Source organism: Micromys minutus, assembly GCF_963924665.1.
Source record: "Micromys minutus genome assembly, chromosome: 21".
Lineage (NCBI taxonomy): Eukaryota > Metazoa > Chordata > Mammalia > Rodentia > Muridae > Micromys > Micromys minutus.
In genome coordinates this window covers 9,060,803-9,079,578 of record NC_137956.1, presented here as the reverse complement: position 1 = coordinate 9,079,578, position 18,776 = coordinate 9,060,803, and the positions used below count along the sequence as shown (strand labels likewise).

The window sequence follows — 18,776 nt, the reverse complement described above, 5'->3', positions numbered from 1 at the left end:
AGACACACAAGACTAGGCAGAGACGCTTAGGTCAAGACTGGATGAGGCAACCCAGCGGGAGGAAGAGAGAGGGTCCAGCAAGCAGGCAGAATGAGTCAGAGAGACCCCCACCAGCTGCCCAAGGAAGCCTCTTACTTCTCTGATAAAGATTGGGCTCTTCAGGGATCTATGAGCACAGCAGAATATTATTAGAAATCATTCCATTGGCCCTTTCTTTTCTTTTCTTTTCTTTCTTTTTTTGCTAGTCTTGTTTCATTCTACCCTAGATCTCTGGGACCCAGCTTTCAGTTCCTGGCCCTCCAGGCAGTTTTAGGCCTGGGCTTCCTCACCTCAAGTTAGACCAGCCATTAGTTGGCCACTCCCACAGGCTCTTAGTCACCATTGTCCCAGCTTATCTTGTAGACAGGACAGGTTGTAACAGGTAGAAGGTTTATGGCTGGATTGGTGTCCCCATCCCACCACTGCAAGCCTTGCCTGGCTACAGATGCCTGGTTACAGAAGCCTGGTTACAGATGCCTGGTTACAGATGCCTGGTTACAGAAGCCTGGTTACAGATGCCTGGTTACAGATGCCTGGTTACAGAAGCCTGGTTACAGATGCCTGGTTACAGAAGCCTGGTTACAGAAGCCTGGTTACAGATGGCTGGCTACAGATGCCTGGTTACAGATGGCTGGTTACAGAAGCCTGGTTACAGAAGCCTGGTTACAGATGGCTGGCTACAGATGCCTGGTTACAGATGGCTGGTTACACTGGTTACAGATGCCTGGCTACAGATGCCTGGTTACACTGGTTACAGATGCCTGGCTACAGATGCCTGGTTACACTGGTTACAGAAGCCTGGTTACAGATGGCTGGTTACAGATGCCTGGTTACAGAAGCCTGGTTACAGATGCCTGGTTATAGATGCCTGGTTATAGAAGCCTGGTTACACGGGTTACAGATGCCTGGTTACACTGGTTACAGATGCCTGGTTACACTGGTTACAGATGCCTGGTTACACTGGTTACAGATGCCTGGTTACACTGGTTACAGATGACCAGTTACAGTTGGCTGGTTCAGGCTCTGTATCCTCCATTACTGTGAGTCCTTGCTAGGGTCACCCTCGTAGGTTTTAGGAAGTTTCCACTGCGCTATTACCCAATTCCAGTTACTTCTCCCCATACTCTCCCTCCATCCCTCAGCCCCTGACCTGATCCCCCGTGTTTTTAACATGTATAGGTGTGTTCACATGAGTGAGGTTGCCTGTGGAGGCCAAGAAGGGTATTGGATCCTGGAACTGGAATTACATGCAGTTGTGAGCCATACAGCACGGATGCTAGGAACTGAACTCAGGTTCACTGATGAGCAGTCTTTGCAGCCCCAATAATACTGTTTTCACTGAGTGTGCATTATGTGTTACATCTTTGGCTACTTAAAACTCATTCTCTCGTCTGCTCCTCCGTGAGAATTGAGGATCACGTTGCTGTGGTCACTCAGCTTACCCATCACACAGCAAGGCTCATATCCACTGCTGTCCCCTTGCTACTTACTGCCTTCTTCTACAGTGGTAGGTGATTTGTGCATATGATTTATAAGAAAAGTCCACATATACATTCATGCACGGAAAACACTCATAAAATGCAATTGATAATCTAAAAGAAAAAAAGGAATGCAAACAAATGTGTTAGGTCATACCTCTGTATCCAGAGGATCCACTCCCAACATGGCACTTCACTGTGCCCACAGGCAAGAGACCTCGCTTTGTAGATACTCTGCCTTGTAGAGGCAGGGGCCCCACACAGAGAATTGTAGGAAAGGAAAAATTTAAAGCTGCCTAGGAGAACTCATAAACCAAAGAGGAAATAATTCAGGTGGTCTTCAGAGGTGAAGAAAAAGATATCAGGAGTTTCCAGGCCAAGGAGAAACTCATCTTTAGGGTATCTTAAGGCTATCTGTGAGAGAGATCATGATTGTTAACCTGTCCTAGAATATGAGACTGAAAAAAAGAAATCTTTGAGTTATATTCCTTTATTGGGCACTAGGGGGCGCTGTTCATTCAGAATAGCTTAGTTATCACACATGGATTTTTTTTTAAGAGGTATTATGTAATCATCCATCTAAATACAGGTGGTAGTCAAAACCTGAAGGGGGCTTGCCGATCAATGGTGGAGCTCAGAAGCAGAGCATTTATTTGTGTAGTGCATGTGAGACCCTGGGTCCAGTGGAAAATGAAAACAGTATTTTCAAGTTGAGGGTGAGTACAGTGCAATGTGAACGGTTTATAACTAACCCTGTCTTCTATGCTTAGAACATTCCAATTCCAACCCTGAAGGAATTTGCAAAGGCTCTGGAGACTAACACCCACGTGAAGAAGTTCAGCCTGGCTGCAACCCGCAGCAATGACCCTGTGGCCCTTGTAAGTGAAACTTGAAACACGCCATGAAGTCATTTAATTCCCTGGTGACTTTATTTTTAGTTTTTTTCTTATTGTTTAAGATTAGCTGGCTTAACTTTTCGTTGTTTTGAGATAGGGTCTTGCTGTGAGGCCTGGGTTTTGAACTCATTGTGTATCTTGGACTGATCTTCAATTCCCAGTAATCCTCCTGCCTCAGCTTGCCTAGTGCTGAAATTTCAGGCATGAAATCACCATTCCTGGCTAATTTGTTTCATCAATTGAAAGTCTTGGCTCTGGTCGAATCTGACAAACTTACAGTTCCAAGGCTCAGGCTGAGATTAGTGGACTTAAGTGGATTCTTGTCAGGGCTGTACTTTCCAAAACAGAACAAGACAGGCATCTTGGCATTTAACTAAATAAATATTTGGAGTTTGTTGTATTAAGAAAAACCATTCTGAAACTTTCCCTCCTACAGTAACTTCCCATATCAATCATTGGATGTTATGACCTCCCCCCAAAACTTACTTAAACCTGGCAATGTCAGAGTGCATTTTATCTTAATTTTTGTGTGCAGTCATGTGTCAAGAGTACTGTAAACAGTCAAAATAATGAAATGTTTCATTTGATATTCAGTTAATTCGAGTATGGAAAGAGAAATAATAACGAAAACCCTTGTCCTTTTATGCATTTGGGGTTATCGAGCCAAACAAGAATGCTACTTAGCCTAAGTAAATACCGTCACTGACATGGCCATCACCCCTTCCTCTTGTCCGCTTCTCTTATTAGAAGCCACTCAGCGAATGCAGCTCTGACAGCTTAGCTCTGCATGCTTACCTCACCCAATCATGGCTGTAGTGCTCCAAGCCTGTTGTTCGTCCCCGAAATAGCATGAGAGGTCAGATCCTCCCAGATGTGGCAAGTAACGTCAGCCAAGAATCACCACCAGGGCTTTCTGGTTCCACTACACTACATATACACACACAGCCCCACCATTGTCGAAGGGTCTCTGGGGATCAACCTGAGAATTTACAACACCGGCCACTTGCTCTCAAATCAAACTGGAAAAACCAAGGTCGCGCGCGGCATAACGGTTCATTTTAAAGCAGTGGTCTTAGGCTGGAGAGATGGCTCCGTGGTTAGGAGTGCTCGCAGCTTTTCCAGAGGACCTGAGTTGATTCTAAGTACCCACTTCAGACAACTCACACGTGACTGTAAGTCTCACTCCAGGGAATCTGATGTCCTCTTTTGGCGTCCTTGGTACCCCACACACGTGGTGCACAGACAGACCTGTAGGCAAGACACCCATATGCATCAAATAAAAATAAACTCCAAAAAAAAGTAAAGTATATAGAGATATGTCTGGGAGATAGATAGGGCTTAGAACTATAGTGGGGTGCTCTACATTCGTTTATTCATACTGCATCTTTGAAATCCGTGGTGTGCTTTATATCTCTAGCACATCAGCTCAAACTGGCTGGTTTCCAGGAGCTTAGTAGCTGCATTGCTTGTGGCTACCATTTGCTCAGCGGTGAAGCTATGCGTTTTGGGTTCTGTTTGTTAGACTTAAAAGACTAATTTTAATTTTTAACTAAAAGTGTGTGTCCTTGAAGTTTGGAAGAAGGTAAGTGGACTCCTGAAGCTTGAGCTACAGGCGGTTGTGAGCTGCCGGATGTGGGTGCTGGGAATTGAACCTGTGTCTTCTCCAAGAACAGCACGTGCTCTCAACTGCTCAACCATCTTTCTAGCCCCAGGAAACTATAGTTTTGTATAACCCCATAGAGTGCAGAAAGCAAACCTTTTCTTGAGACATGTATTTCTACCTGAATCATTCAGATAGCATTGAAGGAACTGTCTCTAAGTTTTTCTGACACTACCATCCCACGCATGGGAGAAATGTTCAGATATTTGCTGAACCAAAGTGAACTCAGCGTAATAACTCAGTTATGTTTGGCTGCCTAGGCTCCATTTCATTCGGCTTGAGAAAAAGTGTTTTCTCGAGTTTAAGATAAAGCGACTGCCTGCCAGGAGGTTGCAAGTTTTTATAAAGAACTAATTGCTCTGAAATGTCCTTATTCTGGGACTGAAAATTCATGCCAAAACTTGGTGTGTCACATAAAAAAAAAAAAGGCTTGCCCCACTCCCATCCCATGCTCTGATTAAAATGTGTACATTTAATTTTAAGATCAAGTATTAAATGGAGCACATATCTCTAATACCATCACTTGGGAAGCAGAGGCAGGTAGATATCTGAGTTCAAGACCAGCCTAGTCTACAAATGAGTTCCAGGATAACCAGGGTTACATAGGGAAACCTTGTCTCAAAACAAACAAAAAGCAAACAACGAAAACCAACTATTGAATGAAGGTACCTTGAATTGCTGAGTGTGCCATCCCATCAGCCTGTGACCCATCAAGACACAGATTGTTATTCTGCCCCAGTGATTCTCAGTTCAGGAGCTCTTTTGCTCCCGGGACACACTGACAGTGGTAGGAAATGTTTGAGGTTGTGACGAGAACAGATGCTACTGGTATCTGTAAGGTCTCAGAAGCCGGAGAGGCTGCTAATGGGACACCCACAGCAAAGAAGTCTCTAGGCCCAGATCTTAGCCATGCAGAGGTTGAGAAACCTGCCTCATCTCTTGTGGAATTCCCTCTCTTCCTTCTTCCTGTCTTAACTGCCATTAAGATAATTAAGATAGTTTAGGGCTTCTGTGATCTACTCCCTAGAAGCAATAAGTATTAGCAATTTGTTTTCCATTCTTCTACTTACTGTCTTCATGGATTTAATGAAAGGGGCTGTCATGTCAATCTCAACTGTTCATGCACTTGAGGAACAGAAGGCCAGGTCTCAGCCTTTGTGCTCATCTGGGCGGGACCAAAATATACTTAAATTTTATATATGCATATGTAAATGTTATCTCTCTCTCTCTCTCTCTCTCTCTCTCTCTCTCTCTCTCTCTCTCTCTGTGTGTGTGTGTGTGTGTGTGTGTGTGTGTGTATTTGCATGTACGTGTCTCAGTGAGTATATGCACACAGTGTGGGGTGCTCATGGAGGCCAGAAGAGGGTGTTGAATACCTTGGAGCTAAACTTACAGATGTCTGTGAGCCTCTGGATGCTGGGATCTGGAGACTTGTCTTTATGATTGAGCATCAAGTGCTCTGAACCACCGAACCATCCCTCTGCCCCACCCCCCAGTTATATGTGTATTTTTGAAATTTGTTTGTACCGAGACACCTTTAAACCATTATTAAAATGTGTTCTTTTAGGGAATATGTCTCTTGAGGAGTACAAACATGAAGATCAGCACTTCATGGCCAAGCCTCAGTTACACAAGTTCAAGGCCAGCCTGAACTACCTGAGAGTCTGTCTTCACACACACACACACACACACACACACACACACACACAGGCTAGAGTGATAGCTCAATGTTTAAGAGAACTGGCTGTTCTTCCTGAGTTTTTGTTCCTCACCTACATGGTCCCCACAGTTGTCTGTAACTCCAGTTCCAGATGATCCAACACCCTCTTCTGGTCTCTGCTGGTTTAATCACACACATGGTACACAGACATATATACAAGCAAAACACCCATGCATTTAAAAAATAAAAGTACAAATATAGAAAACATACAGTTGCACACACCATGTGGATGCTGGGAATCAAATCCAGGTACTCCAGAAGATCAGCCATTGCTCTAACTGCTGAGCTGCCCAGCTCTACTAAGCTATTTTAATTTTTGTTTGGTTTGGTTTGGTCCTTTGGTTTGGTTGTTTCTTTTGGTTTTGGCTTTTGGGCTGTTTGTTTGTATGTTTTGGTTTGGTTTTTGAGACAGGGTTTCTCTGCATAGCCATGGCTGTCCTAGAACTCGCTCTGTAGACCAGGCTGGCCTACTCAGAGATCCGCCTGCCTCTGCCTCCTGAGTGCTGAGATTACAGTCATGTGCCACCACTTCCTGGCACTATTTTAGTTTTTTTAATTGTAGCTCAAGATTTTAATTTTACATAAGAGATGAAAATATGACTGAATAAAGTTTTCTTTAAGTGCTGTAAAACAATCTTTTTTTTTTTTTTTTTTTTTTTTTTTAAATTTGGGAGAGAGATGTTCATGTTTAGAAACCCTGATGGCTGTTTTCGTACACTTAGGCCTTTGCAGAGATGCTGAAAGTCAACAAGACCTTGAAAAGTCTAAATGTAGAATCCAATTTTATCACTGGCCCTGGAATCCTGGCCCTGGTGGAAGCGCTGCGGGAGAATGACACCTTGACAGAGATCAAGATTGACAATCAGGTACAGAGGAGGTGGGGCAAAGCTGGCTTATGTTGTAGACAGTGGAAGGGGGTCCCCGCAGGGAGTGGGCTAAAACTCAAAGCTCTGTGTGGACTTGTGAGGCCTCCTGGCTTTCCTATGAATCTGAACAGCTTCTGGCCTATGGAACGTATATGTGCTGTCTGTCTGTCTGCCTTTCTCTCTGTCTCTCTCTGTCTCTCTCTGTCTCTCTGTCTCTGTCTCTGTCTCTCTCTCTCTCTCTCTCTCTCTCTCTCTCTCTCTCTCTGTGTGTGTGTGTGTGTGTGTGTGTGTGTGTAGAGACCAGAGGACAACCTCAGCTACCTTTCTTCAGGTGTTCACCATCCTTTTTGGGGGACAGGCTGGCTGGTCAGCCCCAAGGACCCCGTTGTCTCTGTCTCCTCAGTTTTGGGATTACAAACATTCACCAACATAGCAGCTTTTTAAATGTGGGTCGTGGGGGTGGGGATTGAACTCATGTCCTTAGGCTGTTGTGGCAAGTACTTTACTGACAAGCATTCTCCCCAGCCCCAGAGCATGTTCTTCAGGAGACTTCACAGCTGGTCAGTAGACACTGTTTTTATAATGGGGTGTGTGTGTGTGTGTGTGTGTGTGTGTGTGTGTGTGTGCCAGAGGTAAAGTGGTCAGAGATACCTGATTTTGGGTTGCAGGAGGTTGAAAATGCCTAATGTTAGTGTGGGAATCAAGTACAGGACTAGATCTTTGCTTATTTTGGGATATGGATTCCAGGATAGAAAATTCAGCAGCTAGTTTCATGGCTGTCAGACTTTTCTTCTATTTAAGAAACATCCTTGTTTTAATCCCACTAGTACTGACTAACTTGGAAGCACACATACTAGTTTTGCTCAAATACATCAGGAATCACTTTCTCTCTATTTTTGTTGGTTTTGATCATATATTTGTTATTGAGACAGTCCCATTGGTTAGCACAGGATAGCTCTGTTTGGTTTTGCTTAAGTGTATGTTCGTATTAGTGTGTGAACACATGATGTGCATGCAGAGCCAGAGGCTGATGCCAGGGGTCTTCTTGTCACACTCCGCCTTAGTTTTATTTTTTAAACACAGTCTGCCACGGGACCTGGAGCTCACTGATTAGCTAGACTAGTTGACGAGTGACTTCCAGGAACTGACCCATCTCTGCACGCCCAGCTAAGGAAGCTCTAGGTTCATGTCACCATGCCTGACTTTATGACATGGGTGCTGGGCTCCAAATTCAGACCCTCATACTTGTACAGAAGCACTGTTCCCACTGAGCATCTCCTGCCCAACTTTCCGCGGTTATTGCTGTGGTTGGTTGGTTGGCTGGTTGGTTGGTTTTGTTTTTCATTTTTCAGTACCAGCAGACTGGACTGTCTACATTTTGATTCTAGACAAAGAGCCAGATTCAGTGGCTGCATGGAAAGAAACATCTCAGGTCTCTCCCCCACCCCCTCTCGGTACCATGTAGTTTTCCCCTGTAAGTAACTGTTTCCTTTCCCTTCCTGTGTATGTACAACCAGAGGCAGCAGTTGGGAACAGCTGTGGAGATGGAGATCGCCCAGATGCTGGAGGAGAACTCAAGGATTCTTAAGTTTGGGTACCAGTTTACCAAGCAAGGGCCACGGACAAGAGTGGCCGCTGCCATCACAAAAAATAATGACCTGGGTAAGGCAGTTGTGATCTGTGCTAGTGACAAATAGGACAAGCACCGGGAACATTGATCTTCCCACTTTAGAGGCAGCGTCTCAGACGCCATGCACTGGACTTGGCGACACTACGAGGTAGTCATGTCAATGCTCTGGTTTCCAAGGCTTCAGTGCAGTGCTGTTTTAAGATAGCCCTCATCTAGCTTAGCTCTACTTGTTTGTTTTGGCCTCTCTTCCGGTCTCCTCCTTCCACTCTCTCTGTTAGACAAAGGCAGAGGAATCCCAGGTTCCTTATGTTTGGGTTCTGATGGTGGGTGCCTTTTTCACTACTCAGACTTAGCTGTAGGCACATGAATACTTTTAAAAAATATTTATTTATTTGTTTAATGTAAGTACACTGTATACTAGCCTTATCTTAAGACACACTAGAAGAGAGGATCAAATTCCATCACAGATGGCTGTGAGCCACACAACCACATGGTGGTTGCTGGGAATTGAACTCAGGACCTCTGGAAGAGCAGTCAGTGCCCTTAACCACTGAGCCATCTCTCCAGCCCACATGAATACGTCTGTACTTTATGTGTCAACTGTACTGACAGAGCTACATAACACAGGTTAAAGTCTCACGGAGCTTTCAACTGGGCCTCTCTATAACTTCCTGTGCTGTTACACTTTGCCAGTGATCCTCACTGTTCCTTCTGTCAGGAAGAGATGGGGCATGTCACAGTGAGAAGGAGGTCAGTCACAGTGTAGGAGGATGGGACAGAATGGGAAGGCTTGGTCTGGAGACGTCTCAGTTAACTGGAGTAGCATCGCAAAGGGACATCAAGGACTGGACAAGTCCACTTGGCAGTCAGGCAGCATCAGGCTTGAGTCTCTTGTTTGAGGTTTGGGAACAGTGTACCAGATCTTGGACAAGAGAGAAAGAGAGACACTGGCAGGACATAGGCTGTACTTACTTACCCACTGGGTACAGAGAGTAAGACCCATGACCCAGCAGGAGGCTTTGGGAAAGGATGGAGACAACCGGAAGATGCCTAGGAAATAGACCGTGTAAGACCCGGATCTGAGCGAGCCAGAAAACAAAACAAAACAAAACAAAAATAATAATAAGGCAGAGCAAAACTCTAGAAGTATTGACCATAATTCCCATGCCCAGAAACAGCCACTGCGGGTGTCACCTTTGTCATGTCCTTCAGCTTAGGCTGCTGAAAAACATCGAGGTAGAGAGGACTTTGGACAAGGTACCAGTTGGCCAAATCCAGGGGCCTTCCATAGGCCCCATTCTACCAACCAAAAGAGCCTGCAGCCCAGGAAGTGAAAGAAGAAAGGGGTTATAGAAACAGGAATGTAGTCAGGTGTGATGCTGTGTGCCTGTAATCCCATACTTCAGGAAGTTGAAGACCAACCTGGGCTGTGTGGCGAGACCATGTCAGAGGAGGGGAGAGAAGGATGGAATCAGGCCATCTTTTCTGTTTAAAATGTGCTAATTTCTGCATACGAATGTTTCCTTTGTATGTCTCTCTGTGTGCCTTGTACATGTCTGGTGCCTCGTTCGGAGGGAGCATCAGTTCTCCTGGAGCTAGAGGTGTGGCTGGTTGTGAGCAGTTGTGTGGGTGCTGGGAATTGAACCAGGTCCTCTGCAAGAAGAAAAGTGCTCTTAACTACCAAGCCATCTCTCCAGCTCCCAAGTCAGGTGATCCTGACAGTATCTTTGATTCCCAGTGCTGGTTTGAAGGAACCTCAATCTCTGATTTTGCCTTTGGTCCAAAACCACTTTTTTAAAAAGGCCAATATTTAGGATTTTGTTTGTTTTGAAATAGAACCATGTTATATTTCCTAAGCTGTCCTGGAATTCAACTCTGTAGCCCAGGCTAGTCTCCAACCCTTGATTCTCCTGCCTCAGCCTCCAGAGTACTACGAGTGCAGGTGTGCTCCACCATGTGTAGGACTTGGGAGTTTTCAAGATGAGCTGTCGAGAACTGGAGCTTCTGTTTATAGATGCTTGCTATCCCAGCTATGATCAGGGATGCTGGGCGTGGCTGTGTTCCCCCCGGGGGCTTCAAGCCGGTTGGTGACTGAACTGCACAGAAGCCAAGAGGATGCCCTGTGTGCACATCCCCGTGAAAATATTTAGCAGTTCACTACTCTGTGGTCTCTCAGGTTACCCCATAGACGCATGGAGAAGCTCTCACACTCACGTGACCAGACACAGCTTGATTTAAATGTGATTATCTTTACCATTTCCATGTGTTACCCTAGATCACTGAATGTTGGAATTTAAGATGATTTATGCCCCCCGTGTGTGGCACAGAGCTTTGTGGGATGAATACAAGCCTCTGAACAGAGATTCTCAACCTATGGGTCACAAGCCCCACGGGGATCACACATCAGATGATGTCAGACATTTACGTTGTGATTCATAACAGTAGCCAAGTTACAGTTATGAAGTAGCAGTGAAATAATTGTATGGTGGGGGGATCAGCACAGCAGGAGGAACTGTATTAAAGGGTCACGGCGTTAGGAAGGCTGAGAACCACTGCTCTAGAGTGATTTTTAAAGAACATTCTTTTCTTCTGTTTGTCTTTTTTTTCAATTTTTCTCTCTCTCCTACCCAGTTCGCAAGAAGAGAGTTGAAGGAGACAGGAGGTAAACCTATACTGAAAGAGGTGAAGTCTCACCACTCAACCATCCAAAAAAAACCACACAAAACCCTCCTCTTCTCCACGGGACCATTTTGTCTGAGGCTTGTTTCCGTTAACCATACACGTCATAATTTTAACTGTTCCTCTTTCTTAGCACTACTTGTCTGAGGTTCTGAACTATGTGTAGCGGTTTGCCTTGCTCCTGGACATACCTGGCAGCCTGCACAAGTAGATCTTAGACAGTAACAACGCCGGAGGTGATCTTAACTGCTTTCATATTGGGTTGTCTTGCTTTCTTACATGAACATTTCTTAATCACGGGAAGGAACTTAGCATGTAGCATGTGTTTGTAGTTGATTACACAGTGGAGGCCTATCTCTGTTTACATGCGTAGCTTTGAGCTAGGCTGCATACATGACAGCTGTGTGCTACTGACCTCATGAGTATTGCCAAGCTTTCACAAACTCTCCGTTAATTCCAGGAAAAAAAGTGTCTCTACATGCACATGTCCAGCTGATAGACGGTCAGTGGGATCCTCCTTAGGAAGCACTTTAATGTAGCACTAGCAAAGGGACTGTTTAGTACCCCATGAGTATATTAGTAATTCACACGCTTACCTTTCCTGACTATTAAATATATGTGGTACTGGGAATTGTACCCAGGACCCTGTGCGTGCTAGGCAAGCACTCTAATCCTAAACGACATCTCCAACCCAAATTATATTTAAAATGAGCCTCTAATAGGTAATTATTTGCAAAGCCATTAAAAGACTTTCCAGGTATGGTGGGAAATTTTTAAATTGTTACTGAAAGAAAATTTTAAGATGGTACATTCCCAAATAAAATAACAATAACAACACCTTAGGGGCTGGAGAGATGGCTCAGCAGTTAAGAGTGTTTGCTACATTTCCAGGGACCAGAGTTCCGTTTCAGCATATGTGTCAGCAGCAAACAACAGCATATAACTCCATCTTCAGGAGAATCTGATGCCTCCAGCCTCTGAGGGCATCCACACATATATGTACTTACTCCCCCGTATATACATACACATGATTAAAAATATATTTAAAAGATATGGCACCTTACTCAAAGTTTCTGATTCAATGCATAATAAATTCAACAGTGAATTAAATGAATTTGACAAGTTTTAAAAGCAATTGTTGATTCATAGTTAGCATTAGCATAATCAGATCACTGGATAAATTGTGGGGCATTGTTATGTATTAGTTATGTAGATTTTTGTCACTTACAATTGCTTCTTTGCCTTTTGGCGTAAAATCAAGTGTTGATTTTTGGTCATATGTCACAGTAAACCCAGTCATTTGCAAACATTAGGTTAAAATGAATTGTCATTTGCTGAGATATCTGTCTCCTCGAAGACAAAGCCTTCGAGGACATGACTGAAGTGACCATGACGTGATTAATTTCTTAGTATAACAACTGGACAGTGTAGTGCAAAGTTAAGATATCAGAGATGGAAATCAATCTTTGGCCCCAAGTAATCGCTTCTCTCTTCTGTCATAGATGCCCGTTCATCCCAGCCATTGTAAGGTACCTGTGTTAGCTGCCCTTCTCACTGCTGTGACTAAATACCCGACAAAGGGTATATAAGGAAAAGGGGGTTTATCTTGGCTCACAATCTTAGGGTGCCACCTTCTGTGGCTGAGAAGTATGGCAGCAGGAACATGAGGCAGTCGGTCACACTAATCACAGACAGGAAGCAGAGAGGTGAATGCTGGGGCTCAGCCTGTTTTCTCCTTTCCCTCTTTTTTATTTAGTCTGGAACTCCAGCCTATGGGATGGTGCTCCCTACAGTTGGGGTGAGTCCTCTCTCCTTGGTTAAACTTCTCCGGTAGCACCTTAGGTGATTCCAAATCCCATCAAGTTGACAGTGAAGATAACTGTCATAGCATCTCTTGCCCTTCCTTTTCCTCTCCTTTTGTTACACAGCATCCCTCTTCTTCCCCTCTCTCTGTGTCTCTAAGTCAGTGGTTCTCAACCTGTGAGTCACAACCCCTTTGGGCATTAAATAACCCTTTCATGGGGGTCACCTAAGATTATCGGAAAACACAGATACTTACATTATGTGTCACAACAGTAGTAAGATTACAGTCATGAAGAAGCAATGAGATAATTTACAGTTGGACGGGGGTCACCACAAGAGGAACTGTATTAAAAGCAGTAAGATTGAGAACCACTGCTCTAAGTCCTGTAAAGGTGATTGATTACCTTTTATGCTGTTGACAGCAAAAGAAGTTGCTGTCCCTCAAAGGTCTTAGTCCCGATCCCGTATATTTTAATTACTGGGGTTCCTTGGTAGCAGTAAGACGATTTAATGGGAAATTAACAGACTGGAAAGCACTTGGAGTCGGGAGCCTTAAAAAAAACTGGACATTTGGAGGGAGAAACTGGACATGTACTGTAAATACCCACCACAGCTAAAGCAAAATTCCCTGACACATCTCATTTTCTTGTCCCATTTTTATGCTCTTCGGGACATAATAAGTAGGGTATTCTGACATTTTCTGAGTCATCCCCAAGTCCTTTAGCTTAATACTTCATCTTCCTGTCAATCTGAAAACGTTATTTGTTTTATCTTTATTCCTTAATCTGATTTTTTTCCCCTTCCTTCTCACCCACTTGGGTATGGCATTGGAGCCAGTTCGTATAGGTTTGCTGGTCAGTTTTCAAGAATTCTTTGACTTATTGCTCAAAATATTCCTACTAAAAATGAAGGTGTGTTTGTGCACCTCAGTATCCTAGCATTTGGAGTCAAAGCAAGACCAGTGTTGGCACACAGGAAGTGTGAAGCCAGCCAGCCTGCTGCCTGAGACCCCACCCTCCTCCAACCAAAACATACGGTAAAGGCAAACCTATGCTCTTAAGATGATTTACATATGCTGTGCCTGTATGGCATACATGCCACTGTAATGTGCTGTATGCCACAGGTCTTCCCCCCGCCCCCGTCATCATTAACTTCTTGGCCATGGTGAAGAGTCTTTGGGAACTAGCAATGTGTAAGAAACTGGCTCTTTTCTTTCCTCTAGATAGTTGGCTGCTAGGCAGTAATCAGTTCGACCTGGGTGGAGTGTGTAGATTGTATTTTAATCAGAAATTTTTGGTTACTCTGTTGCCAAAGGAAGGATGCTAAGTGTCTTTCCTCTGTCTCAGCCACAGACTTCTTTAAGAGCAGAGTCCCTAACAAGATTCTTTCTCCTTTTTTTCATTCACTCTCTTGCCTTCATTCCTAAGAAACCCTGGCCCTGAAAATTATTGTCTGCACCCCCATGTTGTGGAGAGTGGGTTACAGTTGTTGGCACACCCTGGCAAAAAGCAAGAAAAAAAAATCAGATTTAGATCAAAGCTATTCCTTTTTACAAGAAGTTATTAATACTGTTAAGATTGCAGAACATTATTTTTAAAATTATTCTGGTTTTAGCTTATGAATTTATAAGATTATTTCTAACTAGTCAGCTGCTTTATCCTTATGGCATATAAAGTGACATTTCCATCAACATTTCCATTTTGAAGGTAACTATTAGAAGATAAAATGTACATCTTGGGGAATCTCTCAAATCATTTAGTTAGATGAAGACTTCACCTCTCAGCTCCCCAAAGTGAACCATTAATTTCATCCTAATGAGACCTGTGTAAATTCTTTCTGTAAGTATCTGTCTGCTAGTGTGTTGAGGTATGTGCTAGTGCCCGAATAGCTGTTTGGAGGGAGCTCGAGCTTGCCCAAGGCTGCTCCCCTCACCCGTACAGTTGTACAGACCCATAAGTGAGAAATCACTCACCTGGACTTGACTTGCAGGTTGCTGTTGCTGCTGTCTTGTCATGACACCTGCAGATGGATGACTTTTAGGAGATGACTTGTCGAGTCTAGAAATGCTAACTAGCCTAGCAGTACAAGTGTATATATCTCTCTGTCTACCTGATGTGGGTGACAGAAGCTCCTTCGTCCTTATCAGCTTGATTGCTCTCTCTCTCTCTCTCTCTCTCTCTCTCTCTCTCTCCCCCCCACCCCCGTGTGTGTGTGTGTGTGTGTGTGTGTGTGTGTGTGTGTGTGTGCATGCATGTGTGTTGTCAGATATCTAATCTAACTAGGTATTTGGCTACATCTGGACAACTGATTGAAGGGGAGGCTCTCTCCCCAGCTCCACTTCCCCTCCCCCTTTAGAGATGCTGCAGACCCAGGTTCATGGGAAATTACCCCAGAGTCTGCAGTTTCTGTCACCAGCCACCATGTTTCACACTTGTGTGGAGGATGACTCTTGGGAAATCCACTGGATTATTCCCCGTCAGATCTTCCTACATGTCTAACGTGTGACTCGTTTCATACTTAGAAACATCAATTAGCACCCTTCTTCCATCTCTGTAGGCCACACTGTATATAGACATTTTGTACATAATGATCGCCAAATACTGCTGTGAGGTATTTGGCTGCACGTGGACCATGGATTGATGGGCCACGCCTCCCTTGCCCCTCCTGAAGTTGTTGGGGGCCCAGGTTAGAGAACCGAGTGCCTGGAGGGGCAGGTGCTGCTCGTCCGTCTTTCTGCACACAGCTCATCTTTCAGTAGAAGCTCATTCCCATGTTAAAGCTCAAAATTTCTCACAGTGCCTGAACTCTTGGAGCCAGTTTTCTTAAAGGAAGACTGGTATACCAGAGCACGGACAGCTGCTTCTCTTCCAGATGGAGATGTGCGCCCCTGGGGGGGCACCAGCATCATGGGAGCCACTGCCTCCTGAATAACTACCACAAGACATTTCTCACGCACTAAGTGTTGATTTGGCGTGAAGGCGTCAGCAGGATCTCGTGCTCAGAGAGTCCTGGAGGGTGGGTGAAAGTGTTTGAACAGACTTCCTTTTCCATGGCTGAGAAGTATTCTGCTCCCCTCGATACTTTGAAGGAGGCAAGAGACTTAATTCCGGACAGAGAAGCTTACATATGGTTTAGGGTCGGCATGACAGAGTGCCTCTTTGGGAGGTAGCTACTGGGGAGTAGTTGCTTGCTTCTTAGGTCTCTCACCCTGGTACTCTGTTCTCTCTTAAAAGACTGAAAAGTATGAAAGTACAGTGAACATCAGGGTGGTCCCACTGGGGAAATCACGGAGCAGCCTTTTGGAACTATCTGGCCAGAGAAAGGTGCCCAGACTTTTCTCATCCTTTCCTTGCTCCCTAGTTCTAGGTCTGACTATACTTGACACAGTGGCTCAAGATCCTTTCAAAGGGAAAGGGCTGGGGGCTTGATATTTACATTAGCTTAATGGCAGAACTCAGTTCTGCTCACCCTCTTAACCGCTTAACCTGACAACAACTAAACCACCAGTAGATATGTGAGCAATGGGTTGCAAATTTTAAGTCTGTATTATGGGTTCTTTCCTAGAAACAGCACTTGAATTGGAGTTTATGCCTATCTAGGACACACTGCTGCTTGGGGATGGTGATGGAGAGGGCATGAAGTCATGGGCAGAAAAGAGGAACAGGTTGGCCGTGTCTTGTGGCAGTCATTCGGAGCATGTCGGCTCAGCTGGTTGGTATGGTGAATGGGCACCATACCAACGGATTTGGAGGCTAAATCCCAATCCCATTACCAACACTTAGCAGGTGTATGATCATGGGCAATTCACTTAATTGCCTGCCAATTATAGACTATATGGGGGACAAGCACCAGAAACGGAATCAAGTGACCTAAACACTTGATTCCACACTTTCTTAGCTGGGTGACTTCAGGGAAGCCACCCGCTCTCTCAAGCCTAAAGCTCCCCAGATGTTAAATGGGAACAAAATCTTCACTAAACTACCTCGCAGAGTTGTAGTGAGAAAATAAAATCAGATGATTAGATGAAAACAGCATCGAAACTAGAAAGCCCTGCACAGAAGTAGATGGCTTTAGTCAGCTCACCAGTGTTTCCCACTGTCTCTGAGTCTGTTTTATTCTGAATAGTGGTTTGTCTTTTGGAGTAGGGCAAGAAGCTTGGGTATGGTGTAATGGACTAGAGTTATTATAATTTATGAAGAGAGGTCGACAGGGCAGTGGGTGTTATATTTCATGATACAAATGACAGGTCATTTTTCCTGGGTCATTTTGACCCACTTTATAAAGTGCTGGGATGTAACTTAGGAAAGCAGTGTTCACAAAGGCCTGGATTTGACCCCCAGCACTGGATAGACAACTGGGTGTGGTGGCAGTAGCCTGTAATCCCAGCACTCAAAAGGTGGAGGCAGGCGGATGAACAGCTCAAATTCATCCTTGGCTACATAACGAATTTGAGACCAGCCTGGACTGCATGAGATCCTGTCCCCAAGAGTAAAAGGCTCCTTGTAGATACTGGACCCAAGAGGGGAAATTCCATTACTAAGAATTCAGGCAACAGCACTACTGCCTTCCTGTCATCACCGAAGGAGATGGGGGCTAAGCAATAAAGGTATTGCTGGCAACCTTGGAGAGCATCCCCTTGGGACTCCAGGCATTTTTATGCCTAGCATCTGTGTACTGGGGGCCAACTCTGGCCCTGGAGGTGAGAAAGCTCTCTGGGACTGTGGCTACCTATCACCAGCAACCCAGCCCTAGTCAGTTCTTTATTTTGGCCAAGAAAAGCATTGGAGCCTCACAGGGATGGTGACTTAGCAGTCCTTGTATCCTGGGTACCATCTAATAAGGTACCTTGTACATAGTAGATGCTTAATCAGCGTTGCTTGTACTGTGTTGTCCTCCAGCCCTACAAGAACTATAGTCTATTTACAACCATGTGAGATATATAGATTCTCTCTCTCTCTCTCTCTCTCTCTCTCTCTCTCTCTCTCTCTCTCACACACACACACACACACACACACACACACACACACACACATTTAATCATACTTATTTGGATGCCAGCTCTGTGACCTTGGGCAAGGTTTTCCATCCACCTTATGTGTTCCTTTCATCTATAAAACAGTGTAGTCTTTAAAGTTCCTTCTAAATCCCAAATACTACAACCCTGTGATTCTGAACACGGGTGGGTAATGTATCCACCCCAGCTCTCTCCAGGAACGTTCTGCAGATAGCTGCTTGTTTCTTTTCAGCAGCATCTGATGACTTCAGAGTAACTGTGGAGGGGGAGTCTCATCAGAAATGCTACTTCAGGGCTTGGGGAGGTAGCTCAGTGGTAGAGCATCTCCTGGCACGTGGGTTCAGTTCTCTGCACTACAAAATAAAAAACTTTTTAAAAGTCTTGGGATGCCTACTTCAAAAACAGAAAGGATATTCTTAACATATCTAATATTTTCCCCTTAGAATCAGAGAGAAAGAAGGGAAAATATACAAAGAAAGAAAGTGACCAGGATGGGTCTTTGTAGGCTTGTATTTCGAGTCTGAGTATTTGCATTTCCGGGAAACAGTATGTATTGATTGCATAATGGGAAACGATCAAACATGCGCTGTGTGTTGAAAGAAGCTGATCCAGGATTTAAGCTTCTGTGGACACCATCTAGATGTAGGTAGGCAGAAACTGGCCAAGCAGAGAAAGGAGATGGATAAAAGGTACACTTCCTGAGTAATTTTACTTTAGTACCAAATGTTAGCCACGACAATCTTTATTTAAGTTATTCTAAGCCAGGCTTGGCAGTGTCCACCTGTAATCCCTGCACTTGGGGGGTGCAGGGCAGCGTCAGGGTTCAAGGTCATCCTTCATAGAACATTCAAGACCAGCCTGGGATACACGAGACTCTGTCGTACATTTTAGATAAATATATAAATAAAAACAATTTGTATTTCTGCTACTTTCTTGTTAAGACCAAAACTATGTACATGAAAGAACATATTTATATTTTAAGTAAGCCTTT

At 44.4% G+C, this 18,776-nt stretch overlaps 1 protein-coding gene across 1 annotated transcript in view; it reads left to right on the top strand.

The window, feature by feature from the left end:
* TMOD2 (tropomodulin 2) overlaps positions 1-11,059 on the top strand; it is a 36,275-nt gene extending 25,216 nt beyond the window's left edge. Inside the window, exons 7-10 of the mRNA XM_080934885.1 lie at positions 2,288-2,395; positions 6,516-6,659; positions 8,177-8,321; positions 10,921-11,059. Of these exons, the coding sequence (XP_080791011.1) occupies positions 2,288-2,395; positions 6,516-6,659; positions 8,177-8,321; positions 10,921-10,955 (432 nt within the window). The 3' untranslated portion in view covers positions 10,956-11,059. The remainder of the gene's footprint in view (positions 1-2,287; positions 2,396-6,515; positions 6,660-8,176; positions 8,322-10,920) is intronic.
* Positions 11,060-18,776: the final 7,717 nt, after the last annotated feature.